Here is a 24,981-nt window from a genome sequence, read left to right on the forward strand (position 1 = left end):
GCCCCCATTACTGTTAACTATGATATGATATAGATATTTTGGGCAATTGATATGAATATGATTAAAGGTTAACTCTCTCTTTCTATGTATATATATGTATGTATGTGTGTATATGTTTATATGTGTATGTGTATGTATTTGTATGTATGTTTATGTGTATACATGTATATATGTAAGTGTGTGTATGGTCACGGGTGTATATATATGTGTGTGTGTGTGTGTGTGTGTGTGTGTTTAAATCGCAACCTGTTAAACAATCGCTTATATGAAATTGACACGTTTACGGCTTCATTTTTTAAAGCGCATGGACGCTATGTTTTGATTTGATAATTATGACATAAGAGGTCACCATGATCTCAATAACATACTCATGAGTGATCGTGCTACGTTCAATATATTTATAGTATTTTGCATTCATACAATGTGCACAATAAGCTATTTGTGTCAATTAACACTTGACTCAACTACTGTACTATACAAATCAGTATTATACATTTTTTACATTATCCTTTTTATTTCCGTCTATGGTAAAGCATTGAATATGTCTATATAGAATAGGATATGTAACAAACAGCAGTACTCACGTTGTTTCACAACACCATGCATCTAATCGCACAGGTATCCAGTCCGTCTTGGTCGTGCCCTGAACATGCATCCTTAACACACACACACACACGCACACATTCTCGTGCTAAGCGCCTACATCGTGTTCTCTCGCACATGCACATGCGTCGACACGGATACAAATCTTCTCACTACTGTTAACTATGTTTTGATGTAGATATTTTGGGCAATTGATATGACTTTCATTTATAGGCAATTTGAAAACATTATATATATGAAATTTTCTCGAATTTTCCTTTCACAAAATAGACAAATGTTTTTGTCTTTGTATTTCCTTTTTTACCCTTTCCTCTTCTGTTTGTTTGATTATTTCTGTTATGAATGTGACAAGAAAAGAATGCCCTTGTTTTGTTTACGCATTATATCATTAAGTTATGATGTTGGTGTGTGCCTATGCAGTTTTGCATCCTCAAGACCCACTGTCTACTATTTTTGTCACCAGTTTCTAATTTTCGATGTCGGTTGAAATATCACAATATAGACAGGCAGTGGGTACATTTGCTCCAGCACTTCATTCTAAACACTCAGGTAAATTTGCTCTTTATCAATATCTATTCAAATTTCGTTGTCTGTATGGCAGTTGTGTTTCCATAATGATTTCACTTTTGTTACTGTGCTGTGGAGATATTCATCCTAATCCAGGACCTAAATGCACAAATGCTTTAAGGATAGTCCATCTAAATGTACGTAGTCTTAAGGAGAAATTAGATATTTTAAGAGTTGAACTTGGATTTTATGATGTGATATGTCTAACCGAAACTTGGTTAACTTCCGATACAAATAACATTGATATAAAAATCCTGGCTTCCATCTACCTTTCCGTAAAGACAGACAAACTCGCGGTGGTGGTGTAGCAGTCTATGTAAAAGATACTATTTGTGCGTTGTTGATGTCTGATTTAGATATAGTCGGACTTGAGGCGATATGGATACAGACTAAATGTAAAACAAGAAACTACCTGATTGGAACTGTTTATCGCGCCGACAAGAGCTCCGAATATTGGAATTTGATCGATGAATCAATAGGTAACGCAGTTGATCTTAATATGCAGACAATTATAACCGGTGATTTCAATATTAAGGTTCTTCATGGCAATAATCAAAAGATAGACTTTATACAAAGTTACTACGGCCTTCGACAAATAATCACGGATGCTACTAGAATAACCGCAAGTAGTAAAACTTTGATCGATTTGATATTTGTTTCTCGCGTCGACGTTGTTAAAGATTCTGGTGTATTAGATCCCATATACAGCGATCACTGCCCCGTATTTGTTAACATAGCAGAAATGATGCAGCACAAGAATTCATTCAAAAGGAAAATCTATGATTATTCTTCAATGGATGTTAATGGTATGAATGAAACTGTCAAAGAGATAAACTCAGATATATTTTTCTCTTCGGAGAACGTAGATAATATCACTGAAAACCTTACATCCTTGTTATTGAATATCATGAATGAATATATTCCAAATACAATTGTAACAATTAGAACCTAAGATCCCGCGTGGATGAATAACGAAATCCGATCCTTAATAAGAAAACGAAATCGTGTTCATAAGATTGCAAAAAAACAGAAACCTTCCTGATGATTGGACTAAGTTCAGAACACTTCGGAACAAAGTAATAGCAACAGTTAGAAATGCAAAACGTGCTTTTGATGCACGAGTTGATGAATCTATAAATAATACTCATGGTACTAAAATGTGGTGGCGATTAGTTAAGAATTATGTTAAAACAAATTCGATAAAACCGTCCTTTCCATCAATTGTCAGCAATAACATACTTTATGACAATGAACAAGATATTGCTGATGTACTCAACTCATTTTTCTCAGAACAATCCCAAGTTGCTGATCCTAACGCCGATATGCCTGATTTCGAACCGCGTGAAATCGATCATGCTATTTCATCTATCACAATAAATAATGGAGATGTTCGCGATATTCTTCTGAGTCTAGATACATCGAAAGCCACGGGGCCTGATGGCATTGGAAACATCATACTGAAACTAACTGCAACCCCTTAACCCCGTTGTTAGCTAAGTTGTTCAACATCTCCCTTCGTAATAAAACGTATCCTACTTCTTGGAAACTAGCTTCGGTGATTCCGTTTCATAAGAAAGGTGATGAACACGATTGCTTAAATTATAGACCTGTAGCGTTAACAAGCTGTGTCGCTAAAGTTTTTGAAAAATGCATTTTTAAATACGTCTTCAACTTCCTCAGGGATAACAATATTTTATCAAACTTACAATCTGGATTTATGCCTCGTGATTCTACAGTAAATCAACTAACTTATCTTTATAATTTTATCGCAAGTGCCGTAGACCAAGGAAAGGAAATCAGAGCGGTATTCTGTGATGTAAGTAAAGCCTTTGACAAAGTTTGGCACAAAGGTATTATTCATAAACTTTACGCTTATGGTATACAGGGAGAACTTTTGGAGTGGTTTGAAAGTTATTTAGATAGTAGAATGCAGAAAGTGGTAATAAATGGATTTATCATCCAAAACTGTGTTCCACAGTAGATATCGCTTGTGTGAGGTCAGACGATATCTCCTAGGAGATATCGTTTCGACAGATTTTGTACAATGCCCTGACAATGATATGACGTCATGAACTTGTTGACGTCACAATGTTATGACATCGCTGCACTGCAAATCTAATGGCAGTACTATGTTCAGAGATGTACAATTTTCATTGAAAACTAATGAAGAGTGATTTTTGATGATAAATAGAATCTCACCCTCGTGTCTTCTGATATCAAATATATCAACACTCGTTGATAAAAGTAAAAATATCCTCCGCAAGCCTCGGATATTTGTTACTTTATCAACTCGTGGTGATATATTTGATATCAAAAGACACTCGGGTGAGATTCACTGTATAGTTCAGGTATCAAATCTGTGGAAGCTGGTGTACCCCAGGGTTCCGTATTAGGACCACTTCTGTTCATCATTTATATTAATGACATTGTAGATGGTATAGACAGTAACATTCGCCTTTTTGCTGAAGATACATCAATATATGCTATAATAGATGATCCTATTACAGCAGCCGTAATTATAAACAATGATTTGGCAAAAATTTCAGACTGGGCCAGAAAGTGGCAGGTAAGTTTTAATCCTAGTAAGACTGAGAGTATAACATTCACTCGTAAAACGAAAAATTATGCCAGGCCGAACTTACTAATGAATGGCGAAACTATTAAAGAAGTTGATAACCATAAACACTTAGGTATAACACTTCAAAGCGATTGTTCTTGGAAAGTTCATATAGGTGACATGGTAAAGAAAATTAGTCCAATGATCAATTGTCTGAGAAGTTTGAAATATCGTTTATCTCGGAAAACGCTAAATACTTTATATAACTCCTTTATCTTACCACTTTTTGATTACTACTGTCATATATGGGACAATTGTACGATTGAACAGGCGATTTTACCGGAAAATTTACACTTAGACGCATTAAGAACTATATGCGGTGCGGTTCGTGGCACCAGTCATGATATACAAGGACACCAATTATAGCACACTGAAACAAAGACGATATCGCTCTAAACATATAACTTTCTATAAAATGTATCATCGTCTGACTCCTGATTATCTGAATGAACTTGTACCAGGTAGAGTATTTCAACTAAGCAACTATAATCTTAGAGATAAACTGAGGGGCAAAAGAAACGTCCCCAAAGTAAAATTGTAAAAAACATTTCTTCTGTTTTCGTTATGACGGAAATTTATTTAGGAACACATCTCCCGAACGCATCCCCACGTCTCACAGAAAGGAAATCCACGTGGAGTTTTTTGTAAGCATGAAAATTGCTTTTATTCACGTTTTTTGCATGCTTCTGTGGAAACATACCCGTATGAAAGTACAGTATTAAAATTATGCTCGACTGTTTGAATTCATCACTTCAATACGTTGGACACAAAGAACATGCCTCGACTCACGGCAGAACAGAGAACGAGCTATTGGGATGTTGCAGCTGGGTGCTTCTCACAGTCACGTTGCAAGAATCATGGGTTGCAGCAAGAAAACCATCACCAGACTGATGACACGCTTCAGAACAACAGGTCGGACTGCAGACAGGCCTAGGACAGGGAGACCACCCGTAACCACCCCTCAGGAAGACCGCCATTTACGGGTGCTTCACTTGCGCAACAGATTCCTGACTGTGACGTCATCAGCAACAACCAGCCTTACCCATCCAGTCAGTAGAAGGACCATATCCAGACGACTCCGCCGATTCGGTATCAGAGCCTACAGACCATTCCGGGGCGTGACGTTAACGCGTGAACATCGACGTCGTCGATTGGCTTGGGCACGTAGAGTTCGGCAGTGGCAGCCGCGGAACTGGCGCCGGGTACTCTTCAGTGACGAGAGCCGCTTCCAGTTGAACAAAGCTGATGGTCGGGTACGAGTCTACAGACGTCGGAACGAACGCACAGCACGTTGTTGCGTTCAGGAAGTTGAGACGTTTGGCGGCGGTAGTGTGATGGTGTGGGGATTTGTGGCGAGAGGAAGACTGACTTGTTGGTGATAGAGGCAAACCTGAATGCCCGTCGATACATTGATGTTGTTTTACGACCTGTCGTGTTACCCTTCCTCCAGCAGAATCGAGGCGTGTTGTTTCAGCAGGATAACGCTACTCCCCACACTGCTGTTGTTACCCGGAACTTCCTGAACAACAACAACGTAAACGTCATTCCTTGGCCAGCAAGATCCCCGATTTATCACCTATTGAGCACCTATGGGATCATCTCGGCCGTCAGGTGAAGCAACGTCAACATCCCCACAGACAAGAAACGCTTTGGCTCAAGCTCTACAGGAAGAATGGCGTCGCATCCCACATCACGTGATCAGACGTCTTGTGCACTCTGCACGACGTCGTGTGGCAGCATGTATCGCTGCAAGAGGTGGACACACTCGCTACTGAGGAGTTGGACACTCAAAGCCACTCTGTCAGTACTGATGTGCATGTGTTGTCATGATCGAAAACCGGACATTTGAACCTCCTGTGAAAAACGTCACAAAACTCTCTACTTACAGCAAATTGTTTCAATTGTTCTGTTAGTACTTCCATTCAAACTACTAACTGTAGAACGCAATGATATTCTCAATCATTTTTACCGAGCGCGATTATGTCGTGGAATTTATTGCCCGATGGAGCTGTTAACGCTATTTCCGTGAGGCAGTTTAAAACCATGATAAATCCAACAGAAACTGACAACTACTTTGATTTAAATTTTGGGACTAGATTTTGTCAAATCATCCATTGTCGCCTCAAGCTCGGCTGTAGTGATCTGAACGCAGACAGATATAATCGACATATATCAGAAACAGCTAAGTGTTCATGTGGTCATTATAACGAAGACGTCATTCACTACCTTTTTACATGTCGGAACTATCAAAATTTAAGAACAACGGTGTATTTTTATATTCAAGGATACGATGTGAAAACTACCTTATACGGTAACGGCGCATTGGATAACTCAACAAATTGGGACATTCTCAGCTCATTACACCAGTTCATTTCTAAAAGTAAACGCTTCCAGTGATTATCACCTCTACATATACATGTATATTCAATGCAAGACAAGATTTATATAACTTGATTTTCTGCGGCAACTCTTTTCGTTGCTAGGCACAACCAACACCATAACCAATTATTTATTATTCAATCATTTTTCTGAGTGTAATTTTGTCTCAGTATTATTCTTTTCTTGTCGGACTATTTCAAATATGTATCCAGCTATATTGGAACCGTGTACTGGAGCGGCGTTTATATAAGCCACTAGGCTTGTTCGCCTATCCAGGTTTCTGCATTGACGGAATAAATATGTTTAAAACATAGACTCAGACAAAAGATGGACAGCAATTCTTGTGCATTGATGATGGTGACGACGACAAGATACTGGCTTTTGCTTCAGAGGACATGCTAAACATGCTCCACAGTGCCGACAAGTGGTATATGGATGGAACTTTCTATGTTGCACCAGCCCTATGGGACCAGCTGTATGTCATTCACTGTATGGTGAATGGGGATATGTATCCATGTGTGCATGCTCTGTTGCCAAATCGTACGAGGGCTACCTATGTCAGACTATTCACGTTGTTGAATGATGTTGTTAGGGACAAAGTAGGGGGTGAACTTGCGCCTAGTGAAATCCAGATAGACTTTGAGGTGTCAGCCATCAGGGCAGTGGAGGAAATCTATGAGGATTGTGAAGTGCGTGGATGCTTCTTCCACTTCACTCAGGCTGTGTGGCGAAATGTGGCTGAGAAAGGACTGACAAACGACTACAAGGACATCCCATAGGTGCAGACCCATGTCAGGAGAGCAGCTGCCCTTCCACTACTTCCACGGGGCATGGCGCAGGACACTTGGATCGCTGCCATGGACGAAGGCCCGGAGACAGAGAAGGTCAGGAACTTCAACGACTACATCACGAGTACATGGGTGGACTATGAAGCACGTTTTCCGGTACGGATCTGGACGCAGTATGGAAATATTGGCAGGCGGACTAACAACCACCTTGAGGGGTGGCACCTGAAGCTGAAATACCTTATTGCCAAAGCCCACCCAAACATCTACCTCTTCATCTGCAACATCAAGAAAATCGAAGCCGTAGAAAAAGCTAAACGTGCCCAGCTCGACTGTGGTGCCCTCCCCAAGTCACGCAAGCGTGTTTACAGAGAGCTCGATGCGAGACTTCTCAGACTTAAGGAGCTCATCCAGAGCGGCAGAAAAACGCCTCTTCAGTACCTTGATGCTGCTGGACATCTCATCAAGTTTGCAAAGTGATTGTCAGTTGTGTGTGAAAAGACTAAAACCACTGAAAGACTGTAAAACCTATCAGTTTTTCATGATTAATCCATGTCTCCATGTAAAGTCTGAAAATTCTTAGAATGAATAAAGATGTCCGACCAACCAACACCTGTCATTTTTTTAAACTTCTGTAGGCAGAGTGGAAAGACACCATAGAATTAACCAGCTGACTAGTCAAGTTCATTTTAGCAGGGGTAGAACAGTTCAGATCGGTGTATTCACTTGCTGATCACTGGATCGTATCATGTTGTTTTAACCTGTAGGCAGTTTGGAACTGTAGGCAGTATGGGAATACACCCCCTACATGGGTACAATGTGTGAAGAACGATTCTAGTGTTTCCCGCCTTGATATTGCTGGAATATTGCGAAAAGCGGCATAAAACCATATTCACTCACTCAAACTAATGTCATGGTCTAACAAAACAAAAATTATTTCGACTGACTGAGTTCGTTTTACGCCGCTTTTAGCAATATTCCAGCAACATCACGGCGGGGGACAACAGAAATGGGCTTCACACATTGTACCCATGTGTAGAATCGAAGCCGGGTCTTCGGCGTGACGAGCCAACGTATTAACCACTAGGCTACCCCATCGACCCGAATTATTTCGAAGGCACAATAATTTGTCTGAATATTTCACAACTTAATACACTTTTACCTGTTGTGTTTGCATTATTTTCATATCCTATATTTCAGCGCTCACGGGAAGCATTCCGTGATTAACTATAAACATCAATAAAATAAGATCGATAATTTGTTTTATGGCTGTGCTAACTTTTCCAAAGGTGGATCTATACACATGGTATTTTTCGTGGTTATTTGGTACATGACGTAACAGAGTAACATTAGTCATTGTGTTCCTGGATATTTCAATCTGTATTTGTTACAAGCTTTTTATGCTCGTCTTTGCCAGTTAATGATTAAGTTTCTCAGTTTTCACTCGGTGATGTTTCCAAAACTGTTTTCCGTTTACCCGTGAATAAAAAAACACACACACATTGAAGTTAAATGATCTTAAAGAGTTTCATAATTTAAAAAAATACGTTCTGCATTGTTGACGTAAACCGTCATTCGTTTATTAGTATAATGTCTGATTTGAATTATCATAGACTTAAACACCTCTGGGTTACCGTACAGAAGTATGTCTTAGGTTGAGGCCACCGTCTGAATCATTATTCATAAAAAAAATTCTAACAAGGTATCTTCAGTCGCCGTACTTGGTTTGGACGCCTTCAAAACATAATTATTGAACGTACAATAGCTATGATTTTGAGTGAGTGAGTGAGTGAGTTTAGTTTTACCCCGCTTTAGCAATATTCCAGCAATATCACGGCGGGGGACACCAGAAATGGGCTTCACATATTGTACTCATGTGGGGAATCGAACCCGATGCGATGCGTTTCATAATCACGCAGGGACTTTGTTTCACATCAGACAGAACGGTGAACTACGTTCAAATGATGTCAACAACGTTTCATGACCGTAAGATATGACCACACCTTAGTCAGTCGGACTTTTGAGTAACAGCGAATACCATACTGTTCAGCCTGGAGAGCGGAAGGTCGAGGGTTCACCTCACCTCACCTCACCTCACCTCACCATACTATTCAGACATGTTTTCAATCGTCAAAAGATTTGTTCTGTGTCTTTGCAAAAGGATTGTTGTCCTGGTGCTGTAGTCCATTCTGTCTTTGAAGAATAATGTTTATAAACTGATCTTTCACCAATATTCCACTGCTCTTTTGTCGCCTATTGGCTATTAGGATGTATATATAATAGCAGCAAAAGAAACGTCAGTTTGGAATTTTCATTCGCAGAAACGGATAACTGTAAACTCATTTAATATTTTGATTGTATATTTTTGACAACATCTCCAACTTAACCTGAGCAAAGACATTCCGTCCCAAACTCAGAATGGAACCCAGGAAATGGTCTCAAATACGCAACCTGATCTCGGAGATGGTACGGTGTTCTCCATGTTTTTCATGCAACTCATGCTGCACGTGCTGTTCACAAGGACCAGCCCTATAAAATGCACCCCCAAACCTGGTTGAAACATTCACATTACAACGTCACGATGCCGCGACTCACGACAGCTCAGAGGAACAAGGCGCTAGGAAGACTTGAAGCTGGCCACACTGCATAGGCCGTTGCCAATCACTTCCAGGTCAACGTTCGGATCATCTACAGGTTGCAGCAACGTTTCCGGGCCAACAACACCAAAAATGATCGCCCCCGTACTGGCAGACCAAGGGTTACCACAAGACGACCAGACCGCCATTTTGTGCGACAGTATGTACAGAATCTCTTCGTGCAGGCATCCGAAACAGCACGCCAGACAGTGGGAACACACGGAAGACTAATCAGTACTGATACAGTACGCCGACGTCTTAACAAAGGCAACCTCCATTGCCGTAGACCTTACCGTGGACCTATCCTCACCCCTCGTCATCGGCGTGAACGTCTACACGTCTACAACACCAAATCTGGCGATACAGGCAATGGAGAACTGTTCTGTTCACAGATGAGAGTCGGTACTGCCTATTAACTGCAGATGGCAGAACAAGAATATGCCGACGACGTGGCCAGCGTTACTCAAACCAATGTGTTATGAAAAGAGACTCATGGGGAGGTGCAAGCATCATGGTATGGGGTGGAACAGGCCTGAACCAGAGAGTGGGTCCTGTGGTGTTCCAGAACCTTGGTCCAGGGAGAGATGGCGGCATCACAGCGGTGTGCTACATCGACCAAGCTCTCAGACCTCACGTCATACCACAATTCGCACGTCACCGGAACAACATTGTCCAGCATGATAACGCCCGGGTCCATACTGCCAGAGCTACACGGGACTTCCTACAGCAGAACGGTGGCCAGCCCTTAGTCCTCATTTAAACCCAATTGAACGTCTTTGGCATGAAATTCAAAGGAGACTGAATAGTGTCATACCAAGGCCGAACACAGCCGATTTATTGCGCCAGGCCTTTCTCAGAGTGTGGTTCCAGGTACTAGTGGCCTTCATCAATCGATTGGTGCACTCCATGCATAGACGCTGTGCTTCAGTTATTGCCGCTCGTGATGGTCACAGTAGATACTGAAGTCAAGAGTCTGAATTGACTGCAAACGTTCACGTAATATCTTGAAATTGTGCTGAGTTATTTAGTAATGTGTCAAGATATTGTACACAAAAATAGTTTTTGATCCGCTTATTATGTCCATTTTTGTAATGATTTGATTACAGTGCCTATCTAATTTTGAATTCGTACTGACGGTTTTTTTGGTGCTGAGTATATATGCATTATATACTTGTTTGACATTCTCATATTTCAGTTATATACGGTTCGTTGATATTCACGTTTGCCCCGTGGAGATCCGGGTTAGAATTGATCTTATAGTAACCCATGATTGTCGTAAGAGGCGACTAACGGGATCAGGTGGTCGGACTCGCTGGCTTGGTTGACACATGTCATCGTATCCCAATTGCGTTAATCGATGCTCATGTTGTTGATCACTGGATTGTCTGGTCCTGAGTGGATTATTTAGAGACTGCCGCCATATAGCTGGAATATTGCTGAATGCAGCCTAAAACTCCACTCACTCACTCACGTTTGCTGATGTTTGCTGTACTTTAAACAGTAGGGCTGTGATTAGATCGTTCGGTACCTTTCCGATTTTCATTCGTCAAGCATGGTGTTTGGGAGCGACCATTTCCAAGATGACTTCCACAGAAAACTAATGAGTTGATTTGTATACATGAATGTGTCAATAATTAAACAGCTTAATCAAATATATCAGAGATTTATACTGATAGAACAGTGATGCATTGATAGAATTTGAGGAAATCAAGCGTAAGAATTTCTCATTATGGAATTTGTTTTAAAAATAATTAGACGATTTCAGAAACAATGATGTTTGACACTGATGGAAATATTCATTGGGCGTCATTGTTTTATGTCGTATATCACAAGCAAACGTCTCTACTCAGCCATGTCAATTATGTTCAATTATTTAAATGACAATATTGAAATATGGTATTGTGATCAACGTCGAATTAACAATTTTAGTCTAGCCAATATGTACTGATCGAAATATGGATTTCTAGCACATTGTGGAAATGATAGAATGGGAATCAGCGATGTTTGTCTATTTCCTTAGCGCTAAAATCAATATCTGTGGAATTTTGTTTGTGCAAATGCCCAAAGAGAATAGTTATATACCAAAGATAAAACATAATGAAGGCTATATAAGCGTACTAATTCGAATGTTTACTCATAATATTAATGTCTTTTACTTTGTGAAGCTGTTTTGTGAGACAAAATTTGGCATCGAATGTTTTTGCTTTTCTTCATGATTTATTTGCTGTTTGCCTAACGACAACCTGGTTCCCTGTCTACAAATAAAGCGTTCGTAACGTTACGACCTGTCGCAACTCTATATTATATCGCAACTCTATAGAAAAATCCAGTGTGCATATTCCCCAAAAAACTTTCGACTAGTAAAATTGAAGGCGAGAATTTATACATGTCAACTGGTTTATTTTGAGGTCCACAAGGAGGGAGGAATTGCCATCCATAAATTCTCGCCTTTATGTGTATCACTTCTAAATGGCGTTCGGGAGGAGGGGTAGCCTAGTGGTTAAATCGTTTTCTCGTCACGCTTAAGACCCGGGTTCGATTTCCAATGCGGGTACGACATTTTAAACCCATTTCTGGTGCCCCTCGTCGTGATATTGCCTGAATATTGCTAAAAGCGGCGTAAAACCCAACTCACTCACTCTAAACGTCGTTCAAAGATCCGTTAAAGAATTATTTTTTATCGTTACATGTAAACTGTTACAGGTGCATAAGAAGGACACGAGCAAACATCGCTCCCAGTATCAGATGGCGGGGGTGTATGAGTTCTGCGTCCTGTATCTGCTGTGGGTGTACGGGGATGGTGTGTCTGCAACTGCATCACCGTGCGACACGGTCTCCTGGTCTGTAGTATCTCCCAGCCAACCTCTTCATCAAGGCATCAAGACTGACAACCTGCTCCAGTGCATGCATGTGTGCAAATACATCCCCAGGTGCAACTCCGTCACCTATGATGTTTCAAGGAGGGATTGTGCCCTGCATGATGAACCAGGACAGCCAAATGAACCTCAGAAAAAGATCTTTAATAGCATTTGCGAGGTACGTTCTGTTTACTAATTTGAAACTTGGGGGTTAATTTGTTTTTACGATTTTGGTTTACTCGTCTGGGTTCCAGTCGCCAAAACGATTCTCATTCCATGCCCTTGCTCACGGGTTCACTGAAGAGGTAAACATCACGAAGGTGTATCTAATTATACGACCGCCATCCTTTTGGACATTCCCCAGCAGGTTTAGAACTGGTATCGGGTGGTCAGGCTTGTTGACTTGGCTGACACATATACAGTTCGTGATATTTGTTCACGTTTGACCCGCTCAAATCCGGGTTAGAAATGATCTTCAGTAACCCATGCTTGTCGTAAGAGGCGACTAACGGGATCGGGTGGTCAGGCTCGCTGACTTGGTTGACACATGTCATCGTATCCCAATTGCGTACATCGATGCTCATGATGTTGATCACTGGATTTCAGACTCGATTATTTACGGATCGCCGCCATCTAGCTGGAATATTGCTGACCTACTTACGGCACCTATAACTGGAATATTGCTGACCTACTTACGGCACCTATAACTGGAATATTGCTGACCTACTTACGGCACCTATAACTGGAATATTGCTGACCTACTTACGGCACCTATAACTGGAATATTGCTGACCTACTTACGGCACCTATAACTGGAATATTGCTGACCTACTTACGGCACCTATAACTGGAATATTGCTGAGTGCGGCGTTAAACAACACACAGACAAACCAAACATGTCGATACAAATGATGTACTGTTCGAAGCTGCGATGGGGTAGTGGGGTAGCCTAGTGGTTAAAGCGTTCGCTCGTCACGCCAAAGACACATGCGTGAAGACACATGCGTGAAACCCATTTCAGGTGTCCCCCGCCGTGATATAGCTGGAATATCGCTAAAAGCGGCGTAAAACAAAACTCACTCACTCACTCGAAGCGGCGATATCCCCAACTTAGACGATACTTTGGCTAAAGCACTATTATAAATTCAACGTAATTGTTAATGTCAATGTTGTAGTTGGCTACGGCTGTTCATGGACCGTGTGACGACAACCCTTGTAACAACGTCCAGTGCATTCCTATCGGCGCCACTTACATCTGTCTGGACATACGTGAGTATTCCATCCTCATGCTGTTGATCACTGGATTGTGTTCTCCAGACACGATTGTGTAGAGACCGTCACCATATAGCATGAATATTGCTGAGTGCGGCGTTAAACAACGAACGAACGAACAAACACATAAACAAACAAAAAATATAATATGTGTAGACCTTCCATAGGTGACACGGTCATTGTCGTGGTATTTATCAACATGATCAGTGGTGTAGTGGATGGAGTGTCTTCCCGTACAGGTTCGATCCCCTGGCCGTATCAAACCAAAACGCGTTAACCCTCAGTATTTAATATTGGTTTGCCCACTAGTTTAGGGCGCCAGCTAGAGTTGCTTCCCTTGGTCTTGCAGGGATAAGATATTCCGTTGGTTTAAATCTCATATGTTGATTATGGTCCTATTCTGTTAACAGCATACTCCGAAGGCTGCATCTCACTTTAGCGACGACGAGGTAACCTAATGGTTAAAGCGTCCGCTCGTCACACTGAATACCCTGGTTCGATTCCGGGAGCGAACATAGGCGCTCGACTCTGATATATTTATGAGTATGATCAATATGTATAAGATTTAAGAGCTTATAACTCATACATATAGGTCATCCTTATAAATATATCAGAGTCGGGCGCCTATGGGAGCGAAGCCTATTTCTGGTGTCCCGCCTTGATATTGCTGGAATGTTGCTAAGGGCGGCGTAAAACCACACTCACTCACTCGTCTCACGCTAAACTGATATGCCATGATATGACTGAAATATACTGTTCAAGGTGGCGTTGATTAAAATGAGGGATTGGGTGGTCAGGCTCGCTGACTTGGCTGACACATGTCATCGGTTCCCAATTGTGTAGATCGATGTTAATTCTGTTGATCACGGGATTGTCTGGTCCAGACTCGATTATTTAGAGACCGCCGCCATATGCCTGGAATATTGCGGAGTGCGGCGTGAAACTCAACTCACTCACTCAGTCATTCTCCGATGCGTTACGTTTTAGAGACGTGCTCGCTTCTTCTTAAAGGGGATTGCGGCGTAACACTAAACTCACTCACTAATAAAGATGAACTGATGAAATGGCCCTAATAATATCCAAATGTCCCCGTGACCCCCAGTATCGTAAACCTCGATGACAAGCAACGTATTCCGAGGACTATCATTACATTAAGAGTACTAGTATGTTTAACAATATGTTTTAAAACTACCATAGAACACAAAATAACACTTGGTCTTCAGCAACCCGTGCTTGTCGTAAGAGGCGACTAACGAGATCGGGTGGTCAGGCTCGCTGACTTGACACATGTCATCGTATCCCAGTTGCATAGACACATGTCCATGATTGTTGATCACTGTATTATCTAGTCCAAACTCGTTTATTTACAGACCGCGAGGTTCTGCTTCCGGTAATAGATTTCTGGTGACATGCATGCATTCAAAAACAGTTCTGGTTCCAAATTGCGCGACCACAAAATATGACATCACTAGACTAGACCAAGGGTACTACCACGCTTGGCTGCACAACTGTTAACAGGTATACAGTGACTATACACGTGCTACTCATGCAACAAGTGTTTTTGTAGCCCGTTGCATGTCATAAACTCAGTCTAAGTATAGTTAGGCTCAGTATTATTCGTTACACTGCTATATACTGAGTCTAACAAAACCTTGTGGAAGGTCGCGTCAGGTAACCTTTTCAATTGACCAATCAGAACACAGCTTACCAAATACCGAAAGTTAACATTTGCACATACCTTTTGAACTTTTACCTCGAACAAGTTTTGTACCCGAACGATTCCGAAGGCTATTTTCCGTACGATCCCTTTCGAGTGATGCACATCGCCTAATAGTAGCCGTTGTCTGATTGGTTAAATCCGTTGGGCCGACTCGCGTTTGATTGGGCGGTCACAGGTCGCTCAAAGGTTACCTGACGCGACCTTCCACAAGGTTTTGTTAGACTCAGTATAGCAGTGTAACGAATAATACTGAGACGAAGTTTACTTAGACTGTAGTTTTCTGAGTCGGACAGCGTGTGTCGAGTATGATTAGCCAGGACTTGTAACAGTGCTATCGCCATTGCTGTAAATCGCAGCCTGGTTCCTGGGTATGTTGCGCCTGCGCTTACGCTCCGACACTGACCAAGGCAATGTTATATATAAAGGTCCGATGTGTAATCAACTTCCCAGTAGAATCACGCAGATGTTGCCATACTATGACTATTGTTAAACCTTTTAAGATCAATGCCTATTGCATCACCGTGATCAGCCCAATGCAAAATAGAAGAAGAGATATGGATGTTATATTGAAATGATATATGCCAAATGAATACAAATAATAAATAGGCCATATTCTTCTAATATTATTCAATTTTTGAAAGCACATAGATTGTTCAAAAAACATTGTTGAATGAATCATTTATGTGTTTCAAATGTATTAGAAATAATTATTATTAATTATATAATGTGGTAACAACCATTTTCTAGTTACTATTACTGGGCGTTCAGTTTATTTCCAACACACAAAACAGGAGAAATGGGGGCCAAATCATCGAATTACACGTCATCATATTAGCTAAAATAAAGATGCTAACTATATTCGATCAATGTGGTCGTTCAGATCCATGTTTTATGTGTACGATTTCGTGGCAATAGCGAGCTGACACGAAATATCAAAGCACATGTCCGTGATGAAAATAGGGTGTGTGTCATTGTTTATATATCGCCCATGTAACGACGATTTTCGTGTCTCGAAACTGCTTAAATAACGTGTTCGTACACTGAAAGTAACGATGGGTGTTGTTCTGGTGACGTATACTTTGCCATAGTATCGATGAAAATGCTATGAAAAAATTATAACCACCCGTTCTCCGATTTTCCCTATAGTGAATGTATGGCGCGTCTCCCTCAGTGAAGGCCGCCATTCGGCAGTGGTTGCCTCTGTCAGTGTCGGAGCGTAAGCGCAGGCGCAACAGACTCAGGGGACCAGGCTGCGTAAATCGTTGTTTGTCACCGGAAGCACTAAAGTCTCACAAAGTGTCGTGACCTACTTACGGGCCCTATAACTATAATATTGCTGAGTGTGGCGTTAAACAGCATACACATATGCCACTGTTTTCTCCGTTTCAAAAAGCAAACATGTTCTGGTTTCCAATTATGTGCTGATGAACAGCAGGAGAGGTGTCACATATATGCCTTCTTCTTCTTCTCATCATCATTTCTATTATCGTTCCAAGTCCAATGTCTGGTGACTGCCTCGCCAGAGAATGGCAACATGACCTACCATGGCCACACTGCTCTATCACGCCGCCAGCTGGTGTGTGATGAAGGCTACGAGCCGACTGGAGCAACAGACGGAACCTGCACAACGGATGGCACTTGGGACAATGCAGGGGTGACGTGTAAAGAGAGTGAGTAGCAAACTTGTAACATTTACAGATATACTCGGCAAATTTCTCTTGTCGATCCACTATTACTGATTATTGGTCGCATTTTATTTGCCATACGATTGAATGTGATGTAAAACAAATGAAATAAAGTATTTGCTAAAATATATAAAATATATAATTTCGTTGAATTAATCATTAAATATTAAAAACGTATATTAACAGGAAAATAATTGAACCGATGCCTTTGTTGCTGAGGGTATTTTTGTCGCTCCTATCCATAACTGGCAAAGTTTGTCAGTCGGTTATAGTTAATTAATTAAAAATCCAAGAAGTCTGAAATATTCAGTGTCAAGAACACAAACATAGCAGTCTAAGTAAACTTAGGCTCAGTATTATTCGTTACACTGCTATACTGAGTCTAACAAAACCTTGTGGAAGGTCGCGTCAGGTAACCTTTGAGCGACCTATGACCGCCCAATCAAACACGACACGGCCGAACGGATTTAACCAATCAGACAACGGCTACTATTTAGGTGATGTGCATCACTCGGAATCGATCGTACGGAAAATAGCCTTCGGAATCGTTCGGGTACAAAACTTGTTCGAGGTAAAAGTTCAAAAGGTATGTGCAAATGTCAACTTTCGCGATTTGGTAAGCTGTGTTCTGATTGGTCAATTGAAAAGGTTACCTAACGCGAGGTTTTGTTAGACTCAGTATATAGCAGTGTAACGAATAATACTGAGCCTAAGTTTACTTAGACTGACAAACATAGCAGCTATACCCACGATACTTGACGTATTGGTGTCCAAGATGATGACTGATGAAACTTATGTTTGGACCACATGTCCCCGTGTTTGTTCAGGTAAATACATGCCTTGCCTTTGCGTGTGCTACGACGGATACGAACTTTGTGTAGCTGGAATCGTACAGCAGATTCGGCTTTTAGTGATTTTCTGTGATTGTGGATTTCTTTGGGCGATTTTATGGTTATGGCCCGGGAAAGCGAAATCTGGACTCAACCTCAATTTAGGTTTCGCTTTCGCGGGAACGGTCAAGCTACAGTTAACACTGAATTTCGCATTCCCGGAACTCTCAATACACAAGAAAAACAAAGAAGTGTGAGTCGTCGTCTGATACCGTAGTCATGGTAGAAATTTATATATAAATAACAATAAATGTTTGAGCGTTATTTACGTTACCGCAGTGTAATTTACGTTACTTATATATATAGGGCGATAACAACCTAAAACTACTTTCACTTGTCAAAGTTTGATTACTTGCTTAAAAAATCTCTACTGATGTCGAGCATAATTTTCCATAATGTAAGAAACTTCAATGTTAACGAAACTATATGTTTTTAGATATCGAGAATAGATGAACAGGCCAATCAAGAAAAATTATCTTGTGGGTCTGTGCGATGATTTACCACAAGAAAAGCTGTAAACATACACATCGTAACGTAAATTACTCTGACTCTACCGACATAATCTAAACGTGGGTTTGGGGTTTGGTTGGTGAACCACCGACATGCTACCATGGGCGAATTAACCCATATGTATGTTGGTTCTTTCATGACACTAAATATAACAAAACTTCTGTGGGATACAATTTTGCAGCAAGCTTCAATGCAAAGAATACGCACTACCGACATAGCAAAAATGCCGCCAAAGAACCACATGTTTGCTTCTGACGCTGCAATATAACTTACTGCAGTCTTAATGAAGGTTAATACTTGTTGTAGATTTAGTGTTATTTAGAATACCTGCACAGATACACCTAGTTTTCATATCAAATTTGAAAGCACCGACAGCCAAAATGTCGGCGACAGAAATTGTCCCAGTTAACTGAGAATTAGTGAGATCTGCTCGAATGACCGTCTTTGCACGGTGGATTAAATAAAATAGTCAAATAAGTCAAACAACAAACGAATTTAACTACACAGCTCCAATACTTTATTTCTCGGAGGGTTTTCCTACACCGATGCTTAAACTTGTCATAGATCAAGTGCTGAAACTTGAAACAACTGAAACTTCATCTCAGTTAAGAGGCTAACAGATCGAGTATTGGGGTCGCGCGCTAATCTGAAGTACGGTAATCCGATGTTTTCATAGCAATTCGCTTTCGCGGCACTTCTAGCACAACTTTGGTTTTCGCTTTACAGGGAATAGGGAATATTGAAATTTCGCTTTCTCGGGCCGACACCGATTTTATCCAGTTGGTAATTACATTCATTTAAGGACTGACTGTGTATTTTGCTTCGGTTCATTGAGGTATGAAAAGAGCGATGAGCAAATTGTAGGAATCCGTGTTATAAAATATATTATATATACTGGACAATATAAGTTAGGAATATTGGTATTTTTATGATTGATATTTTATCAGTGTATCAATGAATAAATAGATCATTATTCATAATTATAAATTTTACATATATCCCTAACTATTTGTGTCCAGTATATGTTATATCATATAAAGAATGTGTTTTCCACAAAATTTAATTTGAAAAACAAATAAAACAATGAAGACAAAAATAACAAAATGACGAAATTCATGAACCATCCATACCGTGGCGTGACGTAACACAATTGACTATAATATTTGCACAAACCTTGATGCGCCTGCCAAGTCAGTAGCCAATCAGTGGAGAGGAAACAAAGTTGTAAGTTCCGAGAACGTGTCAGTCAGACTGCAACAAACATGATACAAATATGTCAGAGAAAAGGCGGCTTTTTCAAACGGCTTGGTCAGTAACCGCTAGATTCGAACACAGGCCGCCTGTGAATGGGGTGACACTGTCAAAAACATGCGATTGGAAGGGAATTCCCTCCACATAACTGGGAATTCCCCGACATTCCGTACTTAGTGGTGCAAGTGGTCCTTCTCGGTGGGCGTGGCGTAATTTTTTACATTAATTTGGAAATGAATGCAATAATACTTGACCAATTCAGCCAATAAGAATGCGGAAGTTAAAATCAACACAATGAACATTATTAAATTTAAAAACAATATATACATATCCATTCATTTTATTAACTAACAAATACTTCCTTCAGTTGACTGTGGAATTCCCCCAGCAGTGACAGGTGCGTCAGTCGACTACACTGCAACAGTTTACGGCAGCACGACAACGTACACGTGTAATGCCTGGATGTCGTTCCCTGGAGGGACCAAGGCGAAAACAGCATCCTGCTCCTTAACCGGTAGTTGGACCAGAATCGAGAACCAATGTGAAAGTGGTAAATACAACCAATGTATTATTTCGTTTAGAGTAAATAACAATTGAAAATTAATAAATAGGCAACATTAATGATTATTTTTATTATGAGGAATAGAGTTATTGTTACACACTCGGTGTTAAGAAAGAACAGTATGCTGTATGTCTAAAGGCCAGCAAAACAATAGGGGTGAAACGGTATACCACGGTATTTTGCTTTCGGTTCGGTATACCGTAATGCAATGATCCAAAAATTCGGTATTTTCGGTTTTTGTACCGTCATGTTATTGAACTTTTTAAACCTTTTCTAAAATGTCTAGAAATAGAATCATTTAGTCAAAATCTTTGCTAGACGGCTCATGTAAATTTTCTGTATTATGATCATATCTCATATACCGAACCGAAGCCCTTGTACCGCAATGCGCACCGTACCATGGTAAGAGCGTACCGTTTCACCCCTACAAATCAATGTTTTTCTGTCATATACCTTAGTATCTTCTATGGAATATATTTTCTTTGAAGATGAAGATTCCCCCAAAAGGCGATCAGGAAAATATATTAATTTTATAACACAAATTAACCATGTATCTATGACAACAAGGAACTTGTGTATGGTTGCGAAATCCAGGTTCATACGTATTGTATTCCTATTTGGAATTCTGCTTATATTTCAAGTATTTGTTGAAGCTGAAATGTTGCTGATCGGAATTTAGTGAGTGAGTGAGTACGTTTTAGCAGCAATATCATTGCGGGGGACAACAGAAATGGGCTTCACACATTGTGCCCCATGTCGGGAATCGAACCCAGGTCTTCGGGGTGACGAGCCAACGCTTTAATCACTAGCCTACTCACCGCCCGATCGGATTTAACTCCAAAACGTAATGTTGAGGTATTTTTAAGCAAAGGCTTATTTAAGCTGCGTTTGTTGTGTGATGTGCTGCCCGGTGGTCTGGGACTATATATTTCACTGTGAAAGTTGTAGTGGTCTCGGGTTCTAGCCTCAGTTTCGCTTAAGTATGGCCAAGCTCTAGCGCATCATTCAAAAGCTTCCACGTCCACATTGGCTTTTTTACATCATGAGTGAGTGAGTTTAGTTTTAGCACTATCGCAGCAATATCACGGCGGGGGACACCAGAAAATGGGCTTCACAAATTGTACCCATGTGGGGAATCGAACCCGGAAATTTGGCGTGACGAGCGAACTCTTTAACCACTAGGCTACCCCACAGCCCTTTTTACATTATGTCCAATGAAGTGTTACCACTCATTATACCCACCCATTCGTTTGTATTTAGTTCGTGGGGTAGCTTAGTGGTTCAAGCGTTTGCTCATCAGACCGAAGACCCGGGTTTGATTCTCCACATGGGTACAATATGTGACGCGTGTCTCTGGCCGTGGCATACCATAAGCGGTGTAAAAAATCACTCTCACAAACTCACTCGTATTTTTTACCATGAAAGTGACACTTATCAAAGGGAGATCACTCTTAAGTGTTTTTGCCTAGCAATGCCTCTACCAGTTATATTGAATCATTGTTTTTAAGACGTAGTCCTGATCGATGGATGGGTACTTGTATTCCGGATATCGGCTGGCATCAATGTCTTCAGCTACGATGTATGGATGAACAGTTCCATCTACCACGATTACCCCGCGGACAGAGACGATGTCATGCCCGGATGTCGATCGATCAACAGTTCTCTCCCCTGTGACCTTCACTTCCGCAGCAAGATTCTTAACGAATGGAGCTCTCTAAATATCAGTCAGGTAATCAAACTAACATTCAAAAGTATATAATATGGACAAACTCTATGGATAAGAACTTCTTTTTAGTGAGTGCGACGTTTATATCCAATTCCTGTACCGTTGTCAAGCTTGCAACATTTATAATTATTTTTATCATTAATTATGAGGGGCGGTGGGGTAGCCTAGTGGTTAAAACGTTCACTCGTCTCGCTGAAGATGCGGGTTCGATTCCTCAGATGTGTGAAGCCCATTTCTGGTGTCCCCCGCCGTGATATTGCTGGAATATTGCTAAAAGCCGCGTAAAACTAAACTCACTCACTCACTATTAATTACATCCTCGGTGTTAAGATTGGAAACAGTTGGCTATGGTGCATCTGTACTAAAACGTCGCACTGACGAAATACAAGAGGCTGTTATCTATCAATTTTGTCAATATTGTACTTCCGAACTTCTGAAGAACCACTCACAAAAGCACCCCTGATATATATGACAAATTGTAGGCATACATGCAACAGGCATGTCCTTCACAGCTATTGGACGACAACTGGGCTACAGTCACTCGGTCATCAGCCGACTTGTCCGAAACATCAGATGACAGGAGATGTGAGAGATCGTCCAAGGCCTGGTCAACCCAGGAAGACAACGGCCCGTGATGATCGCAGCCTGGCACGTCTGGTAAGGCGAGAACCCTTTGCCACAAGCTCGGTTTTGAAGCGCCTGTGGTTACCCTACAGACAATTATCCACCAGAACCGTCAGAAATCGCCTTAGGGCACTTGGTATGAGGTTCAGAAAGAGTCATCAAACGTCCTGCTCTGTCTGATCTCTTTAGAGACGACGTCTGAGTGGTGTATGGCCAGTCGGCAGTGGAACCTGAGGACATGGAGGAGGGTCCACTGGTCAGATGAGAGCAGGTTCCTCCTCCACGTTACAGATGGTCGAATGAGAGTGTGGGGCATAAAACACTGCTTACGTGCCCAGGAATATCCACCCTTCAAAAATCATTATCGGGGAAAATATTGTTGAATAGTCTCTTGAGGTTTTTCCACCTGTGACATAAACAGAGGAGGCAATTTGCACAATTTGGTTTTGTGTGATGAGATATGTAATGTTACAATTACAACTATTGTAATTATCAAGTTGTCTTTCATGGGTATGTAATGTAATTAGTCCATTTATATTGTTCTAAGTCCATACCGACTGCATGCCCATAGCGCAGACCATATGAATCACATGTGCGTCGTTGTGGGGCAGGACTGAAGTTCTAGACACTCAGGAGTCAAGCTGTATAAACCAAATTGTATGGACTTCGATGGTCAGTATCATATCTGTATAAGAGGGGTATCCGTCTTAAATTACAACATGGTATCACAGTAAGCTAGCACTTTTAAAGGAGCGTTCGTCCTATCTAGCAGACCCCCGCACAGGCGCATGTACGATCTCTTTACAAGTGGACTAATACTGAACGGAGATGTTAACCCCATCTCACATCATCTCATATCTGAGTGGACTTCATCGTCCAAATGAAATTATATTTTGATGCTTTCCTAAACTGTATGACAAGTGAGGTGGCGAACACCTGGTGTCATCACTGATTTTCAGTGATCCCTTCATAGAACTATTTTACCCTTTACACCAAACAGAATGTTTTCTGGGGATTGTCAAGACAGGGAGTTCTTTTGTACTGGCATTCTACATGTATCAAGGTATTAGATGATATATAAAATACTTTGATACTTGGATGATTGAAGAATAACACAACTGATCAGAACCATGCGACTTATGTATTTTTGTCAAATTCCCAGAAGTGCATACTTAGTTTGATTTACCATAAAGGTTTATTTTCAGTATGGCTCTCGTGGCGGCCATATTGAATATCAGTTCGGGACATATACAACTAATCACAACAAGGTTTCGGTTCCATTGGTCAGCTCATTCTGAGGGGAAAAACGTTGTTACGACTGACTCCAACAGCGACATCTTTGAATACAATGGATACATTTGGTTAATTATTGAAATCTCTAGAGAGTTTACTATTTTGGTCCTATGGCATCCAGGTGAAAGTCCTTCTGATAGCGGGCAGCAAAGAGAAGGCAACGATTGTATTTAATGGAAAAGATTCGGACAAGGAGAACTGGTTTACCTCAAGCAGGGTATCATCATCTACCTGGACCGGTCTTGGTTCCTCAAGAATCTTCCGGATCAATGGGTAGGTACCAAATGCTATAAAGATTATGTTAGTGTGAAATTAGTCTCAATGTTTCTGTGAGATCGGTTTTACAGTACATGTAGCCAGTTTCGCAAAATCAGTGCCTTAGAAACGAATCTATGAGCCACGGATCACTGCAGCAATTCTTTTGTCTTGTCTTGCTTCACACATTGCACCCATGTGGGGAATCGAACCCGGGTGTTCGCTTTAACCACTCGGGTACCCCACCGCTCCCTTAGGTAATGTAGTTTCACTTGTTGACACCTACACGGGTACAATATGGGGAGCCCATTACTGGTATCCCCCGTCGTGATATTGCTGGAATATTGCTAAAAGCATACTCACTCACTCACTGGTTGACATTAGAACCCGAAAACATGGTCATTCCTCTTCTGGACAATCCAGGGCCCCGTTCCACAAAGCTCTCGTAAATCTAAGATCTCGTTACTTTTCTCGTAGCATTCGTACCTCCTATGTTACAGTAATGGAGGTACGAATGCTAAGAGAAAAGTTACGAGATCTTAGGCTTACAAGAGCTTTGTGAAACTGGGCCCAGAGCGACCCACTGCTGAGTATGAATAAGTCAACGGAACCAAATGTACGGATATATTAAGTTCGGGTAATGTGTCATCAAACACTGATCGTGTTTGTGCTATCAACCACTGGTCGATAAGATTCGAATCTGTATCGTCCACAACTTGGGTATTGCTGACCTCGGCATAAAACACCA

At 41.1% G+C, this 24,981-nt stretch overlaps 1 protein-coding gene across 1 annotated transcript in view; it reads left to right on the plus strand.

The window, feature by feature from the left end:
* LOC124272539 overlaps positions 1-24,981 on the plus strand; it is a 36,834-nt gene that overhangs the window by 3,558 nt on the left and 8,295 nt on the right. Inside the window, exons 2-7 of the mRNA XM_046707749.1 lie at positions 12,291-12,623; positions 13,621-13,714; positions 16,934-17,107; positions 20,141-20,323; positions 21,844-22,064; positions 24,100-24,251. Of these exons, the coding sequence (XP_046563705.1) occupies positions 12,291-12,623; positions 13,621-13,714; positions 16,934-17,107; positions 20,141-20,323; positions 21,844-22,064; positions 24,100-24,251 (1,157 nt within the window). The remainder of the gene's footprint in view (positions 1-12,290; positions 12,624-13,620; positions 13,715-16,933; positions 17,108-20,140; positions 20,324-21,843; positions 22,065-24,099; positions 24,252-24,981) is intronic.

Source organism: Haliotis rubra, unplaced genomic scaffold (assembly GCF_003918875.1).
Source record: "Haliotis rubra isolate DU_JTF1 unplaced genomic scaffold, ASM391887v1 Scf170, whole genome shotgun sequence".
In the NCBI taxonomy this organism is placed as follows: domain Eukaryota; kingdom Metazoa; phylum Mollusca; class Gastropoda; order Lepetellida; family Haliotidae; genus Haliotis; species Haliotis rubra.